This window comes from Rhamphochromis longiceps, linkage group LG20, assembly GCF_057381845.1.
Source record: "Rhamphochromis longiceps isolate RC_006_pf linkage group LG20, R_longiceps_female_GT1.1, whole genome shotgun sequence".
In the NCBI taxonomy this organism is placed as follows: domain Eukaryota; kingdom Metazoa; phylum Chordata; class Actinopteri; order Cichliformes; family Cichlidae; genus Rhamphochromis; species Rhamphochromis longiceps.
In genome coordinates this window covers 35,933,847-35,953,118 of record NC_140576.1, presented here as the reverse complement: position 1 = coordinate 35,953,118, position 19,272 = coordinate 35,933,847, and the positions used below count along the sequence as shown (strand labels likewise).

The window sequence follows — 19,272 nt, the reverse complement described above, 5'->3', positions numbered from 1 at the left end:
AGAGAGTGTGCTGCTTTCTCTGGCTGTTAATATTAGCAGAAACCCACTAAACCACAATGAGATAATACCCGTCACACTCACTCACACACTCACACACACAAATATGTGATGTAGGAACAGTTTCAGTAATGTCTCATGTTGCAGTCATACAATCACCTAAATCAATATCGAATCGGTTTTTACACATTGACGTCAGTAACAAACAGTCAGCAGAAGGTTCAGAAACATTTTCTGACGCTGAAATCAAAAATACTTGAGTGCAAACCTGCCTTAATCGAACAGTTTAGCAAATTCATATCAAATACCAACCCAGTTTTCATTCTCAGGTACCTGCCCATGTTTCTGCTTTAAACACGACTGCTGGTGGACTTGGTCACATGTCTGGTGTGAATGTTTGTTTCAGGTGAGCAGACTGCCGGTGGAGAGCTGTGAGCAGTACAGCAGCTGCTCAGACTGTCTGGGATCAGGAGACCCTCACTGTGGATGGTGTGTCCTCTTCAACAAGTAAGGAACGAACTGCTCCTGCTCTTCTTCTGCTAAAACAAAATAACAGCTTCGTCTCTCATTTTAAAATGCACCCAGTAACAGTCTGTGCACTGGTAAAAGCACTGAGAGAAGTAAATAGCATTGATTGTCTCCTTCCAAGCACCTATGAAGGGGTGAGACTTAAATAATGCAGGAAGTGAACAATCAGTTCTTGAAATTGGTGTGTTGGATGCAGAAAAAATGGCTGTGTGAGGATCAGAGCTACTTTGCCGAGGGTTAAATTGTGATGCTTAGATGGCAGGCCTTTAACGCAGTCCGTGGGGTGCAGTAGTTAGTACCTACAAAAGAGGTCCAAAGAAAGAGAACCAGTGAACCATTGACAAGGTCACGGTGGCTGAAAGCTCATTACGTTACTGTAATGTGAACCGTTTAGTGCTTGGTCTGATGAAAGGTGTCGGAACATACAATGCTTCACAGCTTGCTGCATCTGGAGTTGCATACCTGCAGAACGGTCTCTTGAGTAGCCGTCATGACCCCGTGCCTACGGCCTAAAGCGGCTACAGCCGATTGTCCGGTCTCATGAATCACAGTTTCTTTGAGATTCTGTGCACAGCCAGGTGTGTGCTCCGTCTCCTGCTTTCCTCTTTTACACCCACCCCAGCATCTGGTTGCAGCAGATGTTGGAGATCTTTCTGTTTTAATTTTTTTCCTCCCAACGTTTGCCAACTAAAGTTGGCAATCTATGAGATGTTCATTGTTGTGAAAAGTGAAGACAGCAGAGGAATGTGATGCTCAGTTTAATGTTATGCTATGAAACATTGCTTCCTGGCATCCATGTAGATGTGTTTTCGACATGTATGACCCAAGGGCCAACTGAGAAATTAAGCTAATGCCAAAGTGTCGAAAACTTGAAGTGGCTGCATGAGGCTGTCTCCAAAAGTGAGTCAATCTGCGTTTAGTCCCGCTGCAACAGCATTAACAAGCACATTTAGAGCCTGGTACAAAATACAGTTTAGGACTTTGTGTAGAGTTTATGTTTTTTCCACTCATTCACCTGGATAACTGACAGACAGGTGACCAACACAAACAGCTGAAGGCCAGTGCTAGACCTCATCCACGACTGTAAGTCACAAAAATAGAGCTCTTCACTGTATGTTAGATCATTTTTAAAGGCCTAAGTGGCTGATACGATGGTACAGACAATCAAAGACGTTGGTGCTTTAGTTTTTGTGAATGAACTTTAAGTAATTGTTTTAATCTCTTGTTTAGCACTAAGGGTCAGATTTACTAACACACCAAACCGGTGCAAACTGGGTTTTGGTCTGAAAAACGTTTGCATTGTACTTTTCACTTTTCAAGTCAATAACTGTTTTTCCTTTTATCTTATGGTGTGATCTCCCCAATCTTCAGCAGCTGTATTTAGTAATATATTTAGTAGTATCTAAGTGACATGATGCACCCACCACTCTACAGATATCTCAGAAATTATTTGGTGAACATGGCAGAGTTTTAGGTGGTCTTAGCCAAAACATCTATGAGATGTGGTGTAAAAACAATCCACAGAGATGCTTTTGCTACTTCCAGGACTCAAAGCATGTAAGATCTTAGTGTCTGATACCACAGGACACCTTCAGATGTCTGTGAAGTCAGTCTTTTGAATGGTAGGAAATTATTGTCAGTGCCATTAATGAGACCAGCACAGGTTTTAATGTTGTGGCTGATGAGGTCAAATGAAGATCTTGACTCTTTAGACATTTTAAGTTATTTTATTAAAGCAAGCAAAAGAAAAAAAAAATGCTATTTTTAAAATTATTTGCTCTACAAAATCCTTGGAATATCTCAATTTCTTTGGGTCCAAAAACCTTCAAACATTAATTTTGCATCCAAACTCAAAAGCAGCAGTTTTTTTTCTTTTGTGACGCCAGCGTCCGCAAACATTTTATGCTGTTTTGTTCTATTTGCTCTAAAAGAATTGAAACTATTAATTGATTTTTTTTGGTAACTGATTAAGTTAAAGCAGATGGCAGTGAATCAACTACAGTAACCACTTCCTCTGCAATACATAAGAATACAGAGAAAGTGTGTGTGTGTGTGTGTGTGTGTGTGTGTGTGTGTGTGTGTGTGTGTGTGTGTGTGTGTGTGTGTGTGTGTGTGTGTGTGTGTGTGTGTGTGCGTGCGCACGCTCCCATGAGGCGTCATTAATACTTCTATAAATGGTTCACACAGTCTCCCTCATCACGATGTTTGATGTTCAGCATCCAAGCAGGTGGAGGAAGTTCCTCATTGGATTGTCATCAGTTAGCTCCCCCTTCAAAGTAAAAGCCTCTGACTGGCAGTGAACTACAGAGAACAAAACACAGCTTGTTTTTATGCTGAAGCTTCTAGATATGTTGCAGCAGGACATCTTTGTGCGTAAACCCATCTCCCAGTGTGACATGAAGACATGTCGCCCTCACTTTTATAGTTTTAAGTTTCTTTCTAAAATCTCTGACTGTTCAGACAAGAGAAGGTCTGAGTGGATAAAAAAAATATCTGAGCAACTTTAATAAGCTAGCTCAATGGGAAGTCTCCTTTTTGAACCTTTTTTACCCCGAGTTTTGCCTCCAAGGCCAGGTACAGGCTCCACTACTTTAAAGAGTGATGTCTGGTGTCTGGTTCGCAGTGTGAAAGGAAAAGAGCAGAAAAGCAAACTGTGACTTATTCAGTTCATCAAACGGATGATTTTAACTGTAAATGTACAATCTTTGTGGTCCTCTCTGCTTTTCATCTCCTCTCCTCCTCACGCTCCCTCACTCATTCTGTCCATCTGTTGTTAATTAGAAGTAAACAGATCATTACTGCAGGCTGCTGTCTATGCTGTGTGGCGCTGCATATGTTGGAGCTGCTGCTCTCTGCAGACACCAAGCTTCACCTCCGACTGTTTCCTGCTCCAACTCCACCTGAAATCCCACGACACCAGTGTCACTCACCACTCACTTTAATTTTATTAGTGAAATTCAACAAATAGAAAAGATGTTTTTTAGTTTGACAGATCCTGTTGTCCACCAGTGTATTCCTCTGTCACCTGATTTTAGGTTAATAGTCACAACCCTTTTAAAAATATAGAGAGTGAACTAAATGTAATAATAATAAATTAACAACAAAGAGAAATAAAAATAAAAATAAATGTCATAAAGAAGTTGGATATAAAAAAAAGTTTATATCTAAAAATGTGATATAAAAAAATTAGAAGAGTTAAAGTAAATAATCATTGCATGAAATTTAAATAAGTTTTAAAATTGTGCGTTTAAAGACAAAGTAAAATGTTTTTAGAATCATGAAGTTTTATTTATAAATTACATCACATTTACACACAAAAGATGTTAAAGTGCTAAAAGATTAAAGATTAATTAATTTAATAAAGTATTTCATTTCATTTCATTTAAGTAGTCAATTTAATAAAGTACCCCTGGACTGGCAGACCGGGGTGGTGGTCCCCATCTTTAAGAAAGGGGACCGGAGGGTGTGTTCCAACTACAGGGGGATCACACTCCTCAGCCTCCCTGGGAAAGTCTATGCCAGGGTGCTGGAGAAGAGAGTTCGTCCGCTAGTCGAACCTCTGATACAGGAGGAACAATGCGGTTTTCATCCTGGTCGTGGAACACTGGACCAGCTCTTTATCCTCTCGAGGATACTTGAGGGCGCATGGGAGTTTGCCCAACCAGTCTACATGTGTTTTGTGGACTTGGAGAAGGCATTCGACCGTGTCCCTCAGGGGTCCTGTGGGGAGTGCTCCGGGAGTACGGGGTGTTTGGCCCATTGCTACGGGCCATTCGGTCCTTATACAACGGTTGCAAGAGCTTGGTCCGCATAGCCGGCAATAAGTCGGACTCGTTCTGTTGTGGTTCTGTGGTCCTGTTGCCTTCATCAGGTGAGGGCCTCCAGCTTGCCTTGGAATGGTTGGCAGCCGAGTGTGAAGCAGCGGGAATGAGAATCAGCACCTCCAAATCTGTGGCCATGGTTCTCAGCCGGAAAAGGGTGGAGTGCCCACTCCGGGTCAGGGACGAGACCCTGCCCCAAGTGGAGGAGTTTAAGTATCTCGGGGTCTTGTTCACGAGTGATGGGAGAAGGGAGCCGGAGATCGACAGACGGATTGGTGCAGCTGCTGCAGTGATGCGGACGCTGTCTGTTGTGGTGAAGAGAGAGCTGAGTGTAAAAGCGAAGCTCTCAATTTACCGGTTGATCTACGTCCCTACCTTCAACTATGGTCACGAGCTGTGGGTAGTGACCGAAAGAACGAGATCGCGGATACAAGCGGCGGAAATGGGTTTCCTCCGAAGGGTGGCTGGGCTCTCCCTTAGAGATAGGGTGAGAAGTTCAGCCATCTGGGAGGGGCTCAGAGTAGAGCCGCTGCTGCTCCACATCGAAAGGAGCCAGCTGAGGTGGTTCGGGCATCTGACAAGGATGCTTCCTGGGCGCTGTTTTCTGGTCATGTCCCTCCGGGAGGAGGCCCCGGGGCAGACCCAGGACACGCTGGAGAGATTATATCTCTCAGCTGGCCTGGGAACGCCTTAGGGTTCCCCCGGATAAGCTGGAGGAGGTGGCTGGGGAGAGGGAGGTCTGGGCTTCTCTGCTTCGGCTGCTGCCCCCGCGACGACCCGACCCCAGATAAAGCGGAAGAAAATGGATGGATGGATAATTTAATAAAGGAAGTTATGAGCTACTAATGTGAATTTTATAAAGTAACTGACAGACAATAAGTTAGCACAATCAAAATGATTTACATGATCCTCAGAAACACACATTTGCAAACTGGACTTGATCTGAAAGGGCGAATGAGAAGAAAGTATATTTAAAGAATTAAGATCTGAAGATGATTGCTGATGGAAAGCTGCAAAAAAGCGAACCGCTGTAAGGTCCAGTCTGAGGTTCAGAGATACGCTTGTGTCAGTCAACAGCACTAAATAATGTACATGTTTAGTAGATGTTAACCTCAAAAAGCTGATTTGCGTTTCATCACTCGTCCAAGTGGCTTCTTCCGTCAATGTTAATCCCTTGGTTACTTTTCACTCTCCTGCAGGTGTTCCAGACAGGAAGCATGTGACAAGTGGGAGGAGCCTCAGCACTTTAATACACAACTGGACCAGTGCGTCAACATCTCTGTTTCCCCGAGCAGCATGTCAGTCACCTCCCCGGCAATGCAGGTATGAACCATTATTTTCTTAATTACATAAAATACTCTCTGTCAGAATTCCCATTACAATCTGCTGATTTTCCCTGAAAGTCAGTGGATTTATTCTTTAGTCCAGCTGTTTGAACTCCTGTTCATGCAACAGCTGTGAATAGAAACCTTTCTGAAGTGTAAATAAGAACTTTACTTTTAGTGATCGAGTGTCTGTTGGTGTCCAGTTAACCATTCAGGTGCAGAACGTCCCTGCGCTGTCTGGTGGGGTTACCTGTGTGTTTGAGGACCTGAGTAATGCCCCCGGAGAGGTGCGGGCCAAAGGTCAGGTGATGTGTATGTCACCATCACTGAGGGACCTTCCAGCACAGACACACTCCTTTGGTAAGAAACACACACAAATTCATGCTTCAGTGAATTCAGAGGACATCACCTTTCCTTACTGTCCTGTCGTGTTCTGGAAATTTGACCTTTAACTTGACCCTCACTTTAACCTAACCCTACTTTTCTCTTAACCTTACCTTAATCTAACATCAGCCTAACCCTAAAATTCAGTAGTTTGCCTTTTGATTCTGAGATTGTGCTAATGCAAGTCCCCAAACAGCAGAAAAACAAGTATACACACACCCGCTTATTCTGAACTTGTTTCTTTTGCCTTCTCGTTTTTCTCGGTTATCACATTTAATGTGCGATTCTAATGTTTTGTAATCATGTCAGCTTCAGTATAACGCGCCATTATATTGATCACTATGAACTAAGTATTAAGAAGGATGTTATTATGCTGTTAATTTCAGGAGCGAAACGAGTGGTGCAGCTCAGCCTTCGCTCCACAGAGACTGGACACCAGTTCATCACCACAAACCTCATCTACTACAACTGCTCTGTGCTCAACTCGTAAGCTTTAAACACCTCTAACCTAATTATCTCATGTGTCTCTTCGGTAATGAACTCATAAATTCTTGCTGGTTGTGCTCGACCACTCAGAACTTTTCTCTCTTTCCTCTCTCAGGTGCACTTCCTGTGTCAGCAGTGAGTTTCCGTGTCATTGGTGTAAATATCGTCACATCTGCACCAACAACCTGCAGGACTGCTCCTTCCAGGAGGGACGAGTCAGCAACATGGAGGTAACACACACACAGACCTGTTTTCATCACTTAACTGGACTTATAACCAAGCGCTCACACAAAAATGTGATTCACCATATGGGACTTTATGTCCCCCGAAGGAAGGTGAAGGAACATCTTTGGGTCCCCACAATGCTTCACATAGCTGCCTGGCATGTTTCGACACTAACATAAGGCAGAGAGGATGATAAGTAGACGTAATATTACTGTGATTATTAGAACAGAAAAGGTCCAGGTTTCTAAAGACCTTTTTGTGTGCTAAATACCAAGACAAGGATCAATGACACAAGCCTACTGTGCCCAGATCTGAACAATCACAAGGAGATTGGATGGTTGGCCTGAGTCGTTTACATGTTGAAAATTAAATAAAATGAACATAAATAATCTACAACAATGTACAAAGACAAGCAACAGCAAATAAATAAAAACCTGCTTCTGAATGGCTATGAACAGATGGAAAGCCGTCATAAAGAGACACAAATTAAATACAATGAAGCGCGAAAGCCCTACAAACAATCTGGCATGAATACAAAGAGACATAAAACAACTGTAAGAAGACACAAAACAACATATAACTATGAGCAAGTCACAACAAACTCAAACTTCAGTTCTGCTGTCAGTATGGCTTCTCTGTAGGAGGAAGTGAGGCCGTTGTCTCAAAAGTCATCAAAGATGCTTATCGATGTGTAAGACGAGACCTCTTTTCCAACCTGTTCATAATTGAACACATCATACAGGCGTCGGACTCCAGGCCTCGAGGGCCGGTGTCCTGCAGGTTTTAGATGTGTCCTTGATCCAACACAGCTGATTTAAATGGCTGAATGACCTCCTCAACATGTCTTGAAGTTCTCCAGAAGCTGGTGATGAACTAATCATTTGATTCAGCTGTGTTGACCCAGGGTGAGATCTAAAACCTGCAGGACACCGGCCCTCGAGGCCTGGAGTTTGAGTAATAGGCAAATTTCTAGAATTTTCCATCCCAAACCTCTAAAACTTTATTTATACTTTTGTGTTAACCTTATGTAAGACTTCATGTTTATGCTAGTAGCCGACACGATTGCCACCAGTTGCTCCAGTGCAGGACTGTTCTGAGATTTTTCAAAAACATGTTGGCAGTGGCAGTTTTTGCTCTTCAGGATGACTTTACTGTTCGATTAGAAGTGCACATAGAAGTGGGCTGGGTCAGTACAATATATATACAGTAGTAGGTGCACTTGAGGTTTAGAGTATGGAATAATGTGCGGTGTAAGGTTTCAGATGGGTTTCCAGTTACGACATACTTACAGTGTGGACTATTGCAGAGCTATAAGTCCTCTATAAGCATAACCTCTGCTGCTTCAAATGGACGTTCCCTTTATCTTATGGTGATCCTAATGGTTAACTCGAACTCTAACCACTCAATTTCTGTGCCTAACTCTCACTGTGTAGAGTTTCAGGCCATGTGTTGGTTTTTGTTTTTTTGATTGACCCATTTGCCTTTAATTCACGAGGCCAAGACACAACATGGAAGACGTCCATCTCCCCCAAGTCCCAAGGAACCACAAGAACCACTTGTCAAAGTTAATATACGTTTCATTGATCAAGAGATGGGGAAAAAAGCAGGATTTGAACCTGCCGCCCATGGTGAGCCAAGGCCAAACTGCAAACAAATGTATCACAACCAAGATAACCAAAAAAAACACATCCTTCATAACAGGATCTGTTCTTCTTCAACTGGACCTCAAATCTCGGGTTCCTGTTTTCTCGTTAGCCTCTGGCTCCATCATTGCATTTGAAGACACTGGACCTAAATAAAGGTAATTAGTGAGATATTTCCACTTGCCTAGCTCTCAGGTGGGCACCGGTGACCGGGTGGATGTGAGGAGGTTAATAGCACAACAGCAATGATTAATTGTGACCATTTTGTGACCTTAATTAACAGTAAAAATAAAACCATCCCAGTGGAAGTCGTTGTTTCATGCTGGCCACCCTCACGGCAGGTGTCTTTTTTTCTTTTAGAGGAAGAACGTTATCCTCACTGAAGTCTTCTCTCTGCTAGACGTGAAACACGAAACACATGAAACCCACAATAGTGTTTCTTGTCTGAGTCGCGGACTCTCGCTCGCTGCTGTCAGACTCTTCTCTCTGACTCATTTTCTCTGACACTTTCCCACTCTGTCTTTCAGAGCTCGTCGTCTGCGACGGCTCTAATTCTTGGCTCTCTGACGGATTTTGCCAGAGGTGCAGTGCTGCCAGAGTTCACTGGAACGAGGATCTGCCTCATTTTTTCATAGAAAATTGGTTAATTAGACTGGGTGCCTTTTCTTTAAAAAAAAGTGTGTCCATTTAGCTGAACAAATTATCACTAAATAGCAGGAAAAACACAATCCACCTTTATATTTTGTGTCAGGCAAGAAAATCTTGATAACAATTTGATCTCGCAAAGTTGCCAAGAGTTTAAAAGGTGCTGTTAGTCCTTTTCCTCGTTTAGTCTGCACATTAAAATAATAAAAAAAAAAAAAACTAAAGTAAGCTACTTATTGGTTAAGTAGGCTAAAGATGAAAGGCCTTTTTTGATCAGCTGAAACAGTAACAGTTAATTAGACTTGAGTTGTTTTAATCTTTTGAGCTACGAAGAAAGGAGAATCAGAGAAACATGCACTGATGGAGAGTAGCGGGATGGGAGGGGCATGTAGCGGCTGATGAAGCTGGTCAGACAGGCTTGAAGGACAGATGATCGATTCATGAAGTCGGTCTAATATTAGATCATTTGGTCGGTTATAGTTGACTGACGCTTGTAAACCTGCCGCTGTAGGACGGATGACTCCATAACCTTCAAAATGAGTTATAGCTCAAACTCACACGAGCTGGTGCATTTTTGTTGAGCTTCATTGCTTAAACAAATAACACAACACCTCTGGATTTCCCATCTGTTCTTTCAGTGAACCAAAAAAGAGGTTTTCTCACACCTAGTCATCTTCAAATGTTAATAGATATATTCCTCTAGTATCTATTAGTCTTCAGCCATTTCTTCATTAATTTATAGTTCGGTGTACTGGGTATTTATAGAGACCTGTTAGCTGACAGTGTGTCTAAATCAGACAGTTTCTTCTACAGGATGGAGCAGTGATGGAGGTCAGAGCTGCTCCCTCTGTCATTACATGGTTCAGTAAACAACAGTAAAGCTTCAGGTCAACAGTGAAGGGTGGAAGCGCACACACACACATACACACACACCATGTTTAAGTCTGTCCTTGCTGATGCATTCAAGGACTCTGTGACTGATGGGATTTAAGAGTCGGCTCCTGAGAGGTGTTTTCAGTCAGACGAGCTAAGCCCGAATGTTGTTTAAACTCGGATGTTTCTCCATTTTCTGATCTAAGTGCTGAAGTTTTTCAAGCATGTGAGGCATGTGGAAAAGTCAACAAAACCAGGAAGCAGCACAACGTTCATACTGCATGCTTTCTCTATCGTCTTGTTTTCTCAGCTTTTTTTAAGAACACATTTTTATTGAGCCAGAAGAAACACAAGACGTGTTCACAAAATAATGAACTTGCAGAAACTGGACAAAACAGTTCAAAGAAAAAGTATCTCAGAAAACAAAAACTGCTGCAGATATCAGTTAAAGGGATTTGACCCAATTAGTCAACGCGTGAAATTAAACGAAGAATGTTTTTGATTTAAAAACAAAAACCAACAACATATTTGGATTTTCTCTACAGTCACAGTGTCATCTGCATGAGTCAGACACCTGCTTCAAAGAAACACAATTTAGTCGTAACATCAACAACTCCATAGTTTAAGGTCTTGTTAAATATAACAGGAAGTTTATTTTACACATTATACGTGTGCAGAAGCAACATAAAGCAGGGATATGCTTTAGGTTTCCCAACCATTGTGCCACGGCACGCTGTTCAGGTGTGCCGTGGAAGATTATCTGCTTTCACCTGATTGGTAATCTAAGCAGCGGTCCCCACCCCCGGGCCACGGACCGAAGTCGTTTGGTACCAGGCCGCAAGAGTTGACGCTCGGGTGCGAAATTTATGGTTTTTATCGTTTTTTATCATCAACCGCTGGTCTGAGCGACTGCGTGAGTAACTTGCAGAGTTACATTCTCTTCCACTAGAGGGCAGTACAACTTCCTGCTCCAGTTAAATTGGTTGCTAACCTCCAGTAAATCAGAAAACGAACAAATTACATAGTCATCTGACAACACAGCGCATAATGGCAATAGATAAATATTTGAAAAGAAAAAATAGTCAGTCTGACCTGGTCCTGGAGAAAATCCCGACCCAGATGAAAGCCCTGGCATGAGTACTGGTCAGAAGAAAGCAAACATGGTAAACTGTGGACAAAGTGAGCCAATTCTGCTACATCTGATTATCAATATGCTTTTTGTGTGGGATTTTTGTTTGGTGGTCTGCCGTGTGATTTTTCTAATGTGCCGTAGCTCCAAAAGGTTAGGAAACACTGCTTCAGGGAGATCTCATCGTTGATAATAGTTTGGACACAGAAGATGTGAAGGACCACTGGTTTATTTTTATGAGATGACCAGATGTTAACAGCTAAAGATGAGGAAATGAATGTGTGTTTTCTGAGATTAGTGCTGCCAGTGGTAGAAGGTGGGATTTTTCTGTGAGACAGAGTAAGAAAAGGCAGCGCTGAGCAAGTACTGGGACCAGAAGTTGTCTAATCAGTAGTAGGCAGTAGTAAGAAAATAAGCACATAGGAGAAGGGCACACACTCTGTCATGGCTTCAGTAATGACAGTGACCTCCTTAAAAGTCAGAGACAATGCCGTTGGATTAGCAGACTGTGGTGGTCCTTTTTTTAAGAAAGAGATCAAACTGACGATTGGATACAGGAGTAGTTGTGGGACACTGGGCAAGTCCTTTATCCTCTGGCAAAGGTGTTTCTGGCATGTGATGCCACATCTCGTAGGTAAGGTGCTTAGTGCATGTCAAACTGGGAGGAGGGCAGACCCAGAACATGCTGGAGTGATTATTGTTCTCAGCTGGCTCGGGAACAGCTCGGAGTATCCTCGGAAGAGCTGGTGAAGGTGGCCAGAAAAGGGGATATGTGACTGTTTCTGCTTAGACTGCTGCCACCAAGACGCAGGCCTAGATAAGAGGCGATGGATGGATGGCCTGTTTAAGGCTGTGCAAAGAGCCAGAAGAAGAAAAGAAAGATTGTTTTTGAACAAAGCTACTTCAGTGTCCCAGAATAAAAATCTGGAGCTGGAAGAGAGCAGAATATGTCGCCGTTAAAAACCCGTCACATCAAAAGGTATGATTGTTTCAAGCTGCACACAAGTAAGCGCTAAATAAACAAAGAGGGAAGTAAAGAGTGGAGTGTTTCAGCAGACAGAGCAGTTAGTTTGCTGTGTAATGTGGATCCAGCAGTCAGTTTCCACCTGCCACTGAGTAACAGATCACTCGTGTCGCTAACGAGCCGAGCTGCTCTCAGTCTGCTTGTTATCTCGTTAGTGGAGAGGATAGCGAGCCGGGATCGAGTTGTTTGGGCGTCTCGTTGACGTGATTGGTGCTCGGTGTCATTACCGGGTGACAGAAACAACCTCTGATTGGCTAATTGGTTAATAGAAGATGAATAGCCACTTAATTGACATGAAAACGTCCAATCCTGGCAATTAATGTTAATTACCAGGCAATTAGGCAAACTAAGAGAGAGAGGGAGGGGGGAAATGAGGGAGTCGTGAGGAGAAAAGAGCAATAGAGGAAAAAGGAGAAGGAGGAGGCTGAAATTTCATTATTCTTTATTTAACCTTTATTCAAGCAGGTTAAAGTGTCTCGCAGAGTAAAGGTCTCTTTTTCATCTGTGTGAGAGGAAGACGGAGCGAGGGAGGGAAAAGGACGAAGAGAAGCAGCTCTGATGTTCTTCATCCGCAGCTGAGAATTTAGGATTGTCAGCAGAAAGAGGAGAATAAAGAAAGTGCAGAGCTGAACCACACAACTACTTATCTGTTTTTCACAGAACTCACCTGACAACACGACTTTTAATTAACAATTTCATATTTCAGACTGTAAGTAAATTGTTTTTGCATTCTGTTGCTGTTTCTTCCTGATTTTACTTTATTCCTCTTATTAAATGAGGAACAGCTTCTCATGTAAATGTTACAGCAGCTTAGTTATCAGCTTTAAGTGAAAAACACCTTTTTGCTAATAAATATATGCATGTTTCTCCGGGGCAAAACGTTTTCTGGCTAATTACTAAAATATGAATTATAGAACTGTAATGGATTGTTCAGTGGATGGTGAAGAGAAGAGTGATGAAAGGAGAAGAACAATACTGTTAACCAGAGAACTTGTAACACAATGAGACACAGGTGGAGATGACTAAGGTGGGGCAGACGATCAGAAATGAGGAAATTCAGACACGAAAAGATAAAATAAATATTTGTAGGATCAGAGAACAAAGACAGAAGGTGACGAGAAATGATTAAATTATCCTGTTGTTAAGTGATGACGTATGAACTCTGCTTCCAGATGCAAACGACTCTGCGTTTATTAACCTCCTAGGACCTGGCGTCCACATATGTGGACATCACATTTTGGGTTATTTAGACCAAAATACTCAATTTTGCTCTACAAGGGCCTGATATCCACTTACGAGGACATTATATTGCTACTGTTTTATCGAAATTTTAAAAGAATGTCCTCATTTATGGCTCTCATTTTTCTTAGAAACAAAAATTAGGTAAAAAAAAAAAAAATCTGGTAATTCTTTGTTTTTACATTAATCAGGTCCCAATCAGCCCAAATATCAAAGAGAAATTAAAAATGCATGCCGTGGAAGAGTTCAGGTCTTAGGAGGTTAAAGCTGTTGTGTTTTTAACATGTTTTAATGCTTTAATGTTTAGTTTTCTGTCTTTAGTTATGTTGGAAGTGATAGCAAAGCTGTGCGTTTGAATTTTTAAGTCAGAACATGCTATATCATATTTAGGTTAGCAAGCTACTTGATTGTTACACCTGGTAAAGCAGCAACACTGATCATTTTATTAATGATGAAAGAATTTAGATAGGATTTAGATTCCTGCCCCAAGTGGAGGAGTTCAAGTATCTCGGGGTCTTGTTCGCGAGTGATGGGAGAAGGGAGCCGGAGATCGACAGACGGATTGGGGCTGCAGCTGCAGTAATGCGGACGCTGCACCGGTCCGTCGTGGTGAAGAGGGAGCTGAGTGTAAAAGCGAAGTTCTCAATTTACCGGTCGATCTACGTCCCTACCCTCACCTATGGCCACGAGCTGTGGGTAGTGACCGAAAGAACGAGATCGCGGATACAAGCGGCAGAAATGAGCTTCCTCCGAAGGGTGGCTGGCCTCTCCCTTAGAGATAGGGTGAGAAGTTCGGCCATCCGGGAGGGGCTCAGAGTAGAGCAGCTGCTGCTCCACATCGAAAGGAGCCGGTTGAGGTGGTTCGGGCATCTGACAAGGATGCTCCCTGGGCACCTCCTGGGTGAGGTGTTCCAGGCATGTCCCACCGGGAGGAGGCCCCGGGGCAGACCCAGGACACGCTGGAGAGATTATATCTCTCGGCTGGCCTGGGAACGCCTTGGTATTCCCCCGGATAAGCTGGAGGAGGTGGCTGGGGAGAGGGAGGTCTGGGCCTCTTTGCTTAGGCTGCTGCCCCCGCGACCCGGTCCCGGATAAAGCGGATGAAGATGGATGGATGGATGGATGGATGGATGGATGCAGAATTTAGATAGTTTGTGACTCTCAGTGATGCTGCAGTGTTAGTTTGACTTTGGGACCTGAAGCGCAGTTTGGACCTGGAAACGGCGAATGACGTCAGACTTAAAGACCGGATTAAGACAGGACAGAGGCGAAGTCAGGGAAACACTGATGACACTAAAACCAGAAGGGGAATAACAATAAAATCTAAATGTAAACTAGAACTCCACAATAACACAAAAACCTGGGAACAAATACATAGATTATTTTCTCCTTTCATATTTTGTTGAATCCTTGTGGATGATGCAGGGTTTAATTTTATTAGAAATTCAAACAGACTTCAGATTTCCACCCTTGACTCGTGGGGGATGTAGTCCACTTTCAGCTCATTTGCATTATTGGAAACGCTCTGTGGGGTTTACATGAGCTAACTGAATAGAGAAGGAGGAGGTAGCAGATGTGACGCCCAGTAAAATCTGTGAACATCCTTTAATTCTGATAAATTTTGAACCTTTTCTGCATTAAAATTCATTTTATTAAACCACAAGAACATTTTAGTGCGCTGTCTTTGGACCTTGAATGCAGCACCACTGAGTAATGTGTACAGATGTTAAGGTGCGCGTGTGAAAACTGCTAATCTCTGCATGTGGAATTTAGTGGTCCACGTTTTCATCAGAGGGGCTTTCCTACCTGTCTCCTCTTAAAGTGCTTAAAGTCAGTGTTTTAATTAAATGATGTATGTCTTGGCAGTGTTCAGGTGTCGCTAGTAACGATTAACCCACAGAGAATCCTCAGCTTGTTCTGCAGCTGATTTGGACTTCACAGATCTTGGATTCAGTCTCGGGTCATGTTTTTCTGTCTCCCCACAATGTTAGTGTTTTGACTCTGGCTGTTTTTATAACTGCAGCAGGCAGCTGTTCTCAGAGTAAACGCTCTAAAAGCCACTGAAACACCCAATAATCATTTTGCTAATGATCACTGTGTGTTTGCAGAACATAAGTGAAAACACAGTTTGCTAAGATAATTTAAAAGCTGATGATATGTTGATGATAATAGCTGAAAACACTAGGCCACAAAAGCCAATCCTTTCTGTTTTCCAGACTCTGCTAATGATAAGCTCAGTGTTTATATAGCATGTAAGCTTACAAATCACACTTCAGTGCAATAAAAGAGCCGCCTTTGTAGACTCAGTGCAGAATAAGAGAGTATTTGTGCGATAACTGCAATACTAAACGAGTAGAGATAAGGCGAAGCTGTGCAGGAAACAAGGAGCCGGTTTCTGGAGTTGTCACAGTCGGTGCATAGACGGGGAACAAAAACGTGCACTGGAATGAACGAAGGAGATCTGTGTGGATTTAGTTCCATTGATTCAGTTGTGCGATTTTGTGTTTTCTTTTACCCCCAAAGTGTAAACTCACCCTGAGCTAAACCCCACCCACTGTGTAAACATGCTAAAAGGAGAATAAGATAAGAGGTTTGAATGTGTGAGACGGGACTCACCTGTTGATCTCCAGTGCAGAGAAATATAGAAAGCAGCAAAATTCTCTGAGTCCTGTGAAGTGGACATTAGTTTAATCAAGGACCATGGTGCTCATGAGCTCAGCCTCTGACAGGCCCAACGCTGGCGCTGTTGCAGCTGAGGCAATACAGATGCAAGAAGACGGCTCTGCCTCGAAGCCTTCGCTGCATCCATATGAGCCTCTGAAGAGGAAAAATACAGTCTGCTAAGGCTATAGCTAGAGACGCTTTGCATGATTAATATTCATAATTATCATTACGGCTCTTATACTGGCTCCTCAGTTCGTCCTCTTTCTGTAACGAGCCATTTTGGCTCCTCCCCCTTTAAGCCAACTTTCTCTAAACTGGCTGCTCCTCACAAACAGGAGGTTGGAACAGCAGGTGGAGGTTCAGCGCTCACAGTTAGAGATGTGATGACGACATTGGGGATGTCCCCTTTTTGTGGCATCATATAGACTCAAGAGTACGCAAAACATTCTGCAACTTGAGCTTTGAGATCATTCACAGTGACCTTAACTGAAACATTAGCTATGTCCCAACTCATAGGCCGCATGCTTCGGAGGACCCGGCCTTCGCCGTCTACGTGGGCCGGGTCCTTCGAAGACCGAGACAGAAATGGGACTTTTACAAATATGTGATGTCTTGATAAACCGAGCAGATATTTGAAGTTTACACAGCTACATTCTAGCCTGAAAATATGTTAAACGTTTATTTGTGACCCAGACAGAGTAATAAGAGTAATATTAAAACTAAGTAGCTGCCGCCATTGTTGGAAACTGGAATTGGCTGGGCTGCGCTATGAATTCTGGGATAGGTTGGGCCACGAAGGATACACCCGACCCATCCTTCAAATCTGGGGAAAAGGAGGACGCATTTGGAGCGGCCTTCGAATTGGGACATACCTTTTTTATGTTTAATATGTTAATATGTTCCTCCTCTGGAACAGTCTGTACAATGTCATAGAAATGTTGAAAAGCTGTGCCAGCATTTTCTTTCCAAAATGGCGTGTTTGGCAATTTTTAATCCCATGAAAGTAAAACGTTCGAAACATTTAAATCGTATAGCTGTAACTATGATGAATTGTAACCTAAGCCCAGGTAAGAGTAACAAACTTTCTCTCAGACTTATGCAGCACGCTCCACTTCAGTCAAACTCTACACCTCACAGTTTTCATCAATCACTGACAGTAAAAAGGATCCAAGCTGAATTTGGTCAATGCAATATCATAAGAAAAACTGGAGACCAATTTACAAACTGATAACAGAAACACCGTCACTGGAAAAAACCCCAAAACAAATGTAATACACCCGATAAATACCCCATATATCGGGTTGCAAAAACATTACATGTATATCTGGGACTCAGTAGTACTCAGTACTCACAAGCTGGACTACACGCTTCCTTAACACGAGCCTTAATTTTAATCTCAGCTGCACACTTTTAAAGTTTTATGATTGAAAATCTGCATACAGACATATAAACATATGGCAGAGCATTCAGAATAGCCTCGGCTGTAATTCGTGCTACAGCAGTGGACTCCAGGGCCACATTTCACCATGATGAAAAGCACAAGCACTCATAAGGTGGAAACAGTTGCAGCCTTTCTGCTTCTGCTGGTACAGATCCTGTGTATCAGATGGACAGGTGTTCCTGGAAGAGGAATCTTTGATTAGAGTTTCCTGCTGTTTCCTGGTTAGAAATGTTTAATTCCAAACCTACAAATCACTGATCTAAGCATCAGAATGGATCATATAATCACATCTGTGGAAACATCAAGTCTTCCACATGAAATCTGCTTAATAAATAAAGTTTGTTTGATGTGTCGGTGTGATGGTGTGTCTGGGCCGTTGTGCTCGTTTGGGTATTTCTAGTGCAGCCGATGGCTGATGTGCTTGGTTAAATGTCGAGGGTTTGCTGAGAGACTCACAGTCACACTTGGCCTTTATCCCAAACACACACACACACACACACACACACACACACACACACACACACACGGTCTCCACGGTAGCTGCTGGCGACCGCTGCGCTTTGGTCCACTTCCTGTGGAGCTAATGGTCTTCCTGTCATTCACAAGACAATTAATTACCGTAGTGACGGCCGTTAATAAAGCTTTCACCCCACTGAGAGACTCTGTGTGTGTGTGTGTGGGTGTGTTTGTGTGTACACTGTGTGGGGGTGTGTTTCAAGCAGCCGCAGGAAGTTTGGATCTGTCACCAGCTGTCCATTACTGACCTCACACACAAACTCACTGTTACAGTGTCTCTGTCCCCACTCAGTGATGACAGATTGTTAGATAAGCTATCTGCCTTTGTCGGCTGTGTGTGTGTGTGTGTGTGTGTGTGTGTGTGTGTGTGTGTGTGTAAGATGATGTATTTCTGTGTTTGGGAGTCCAAATTTCAAGACAACTGCAAGAATAAATATGGACATTTTTGGATTATGGGGACATTCATGGACATTAGAGACTTTTGCAAAAAAAAAAAAAAAAAGCTTTTTCTGAAAGAGAGAGAGAAAGTGATATTTTGTTAACATGTGTGTAAAATGAGAACAGGGACATTTTGGAAAATGTTTTTTTTTATATTAATATTTTGAACACATTTTGCACTTTTCAAAAGTCGGGACATTTTTAGAAAGTGTACTTTTGTGAAAAGTGAGGGCATTTTGGAAAAGAAATGAGCATTTGTGAAAAAGTAGGTGAGGAAACTTTAAAAACAGGTGTATTTAAAGTGAGCTATGCAACATGTTATTGTACCTGTAAACAGTGACATATGCTGACTCTGATCAATAGTTTACGGTGAATAAAATAGAAACCGTTCTCTCTAATAATGACATATATCATCATACACTGGGCTGATTTCCATTCGCCTGTCATAAATGATAAATGATTGTGTACTAACCCACCTCCCCCTTTCCCCCTCTCTGCAGGGTTGTCCTCAGATAATCCCTACCTCTGACATCCTGGTTCCAGCCGGGATGGTTCGTCCAATCACGCTGAGAGCTCGTAACCTTCCCCAACCTCAGTCCGGTCAGAAAAACTACGAGTGTGTGTTTAACATCCAGGGAAAAGTCCAGCGCATCCCCGCCGTCCGCTTCAACTCCTCCTGCATTCAGTGTCAGAACACCTCGGTAAGATACACTACATGACCCAACATGCACTGCTCCTCATTATGCAGCCAAGTGATAGAGAGACGAGAATATAAAACAAGCTAACATGTGTTCAGCTGAAGGTGACTCTGACACATCTGCAGCATCAGCAAACACAAACACACACACACACACACACACACACACACACACACACACACACACACACACACAC

At 42.8% G+C, this 19,272-nt stretch overlaps 1 protein-coding gene across 3 annotated transcripts in view; it reads left to right on the top strand.

Moving 5' to 3' along the window:
* Nucleotides 1-19,272, top strand: part of plxna3 (plexin A3) — a 143,415-nt gene that overhangs the window by 86,705 nt on the left and 37,438 nt on the right. For all 3 annotated transcript variants that reach the window (XM_085393779.1, XM_085393780.1, XM_085393781.1), the window contains exons 8-13: nt 404-504; nt 5,546-5,669; nt 5,875-6,031; nt 6,442-6,541; nt 6,657-6,771; nt 18,879-19,079. In XM_085393779.1, coding sequence (XP_085249905.1) covers nt 404-504; nt 5,546-5,669; nt 5,875-6,031; nt 6,442-6,541; nt 6,657-6,771; nt 18,879-19,079 — 798 coding nt within the window. The remainder of the gene's footprint in view (nt 1-403; nt 505-5,545; nt 5,670-5,874; nt 6,032-6,441; nt 6,542-6,656; nt 6,772-18,878; nt 19,080-19,272) is intronic.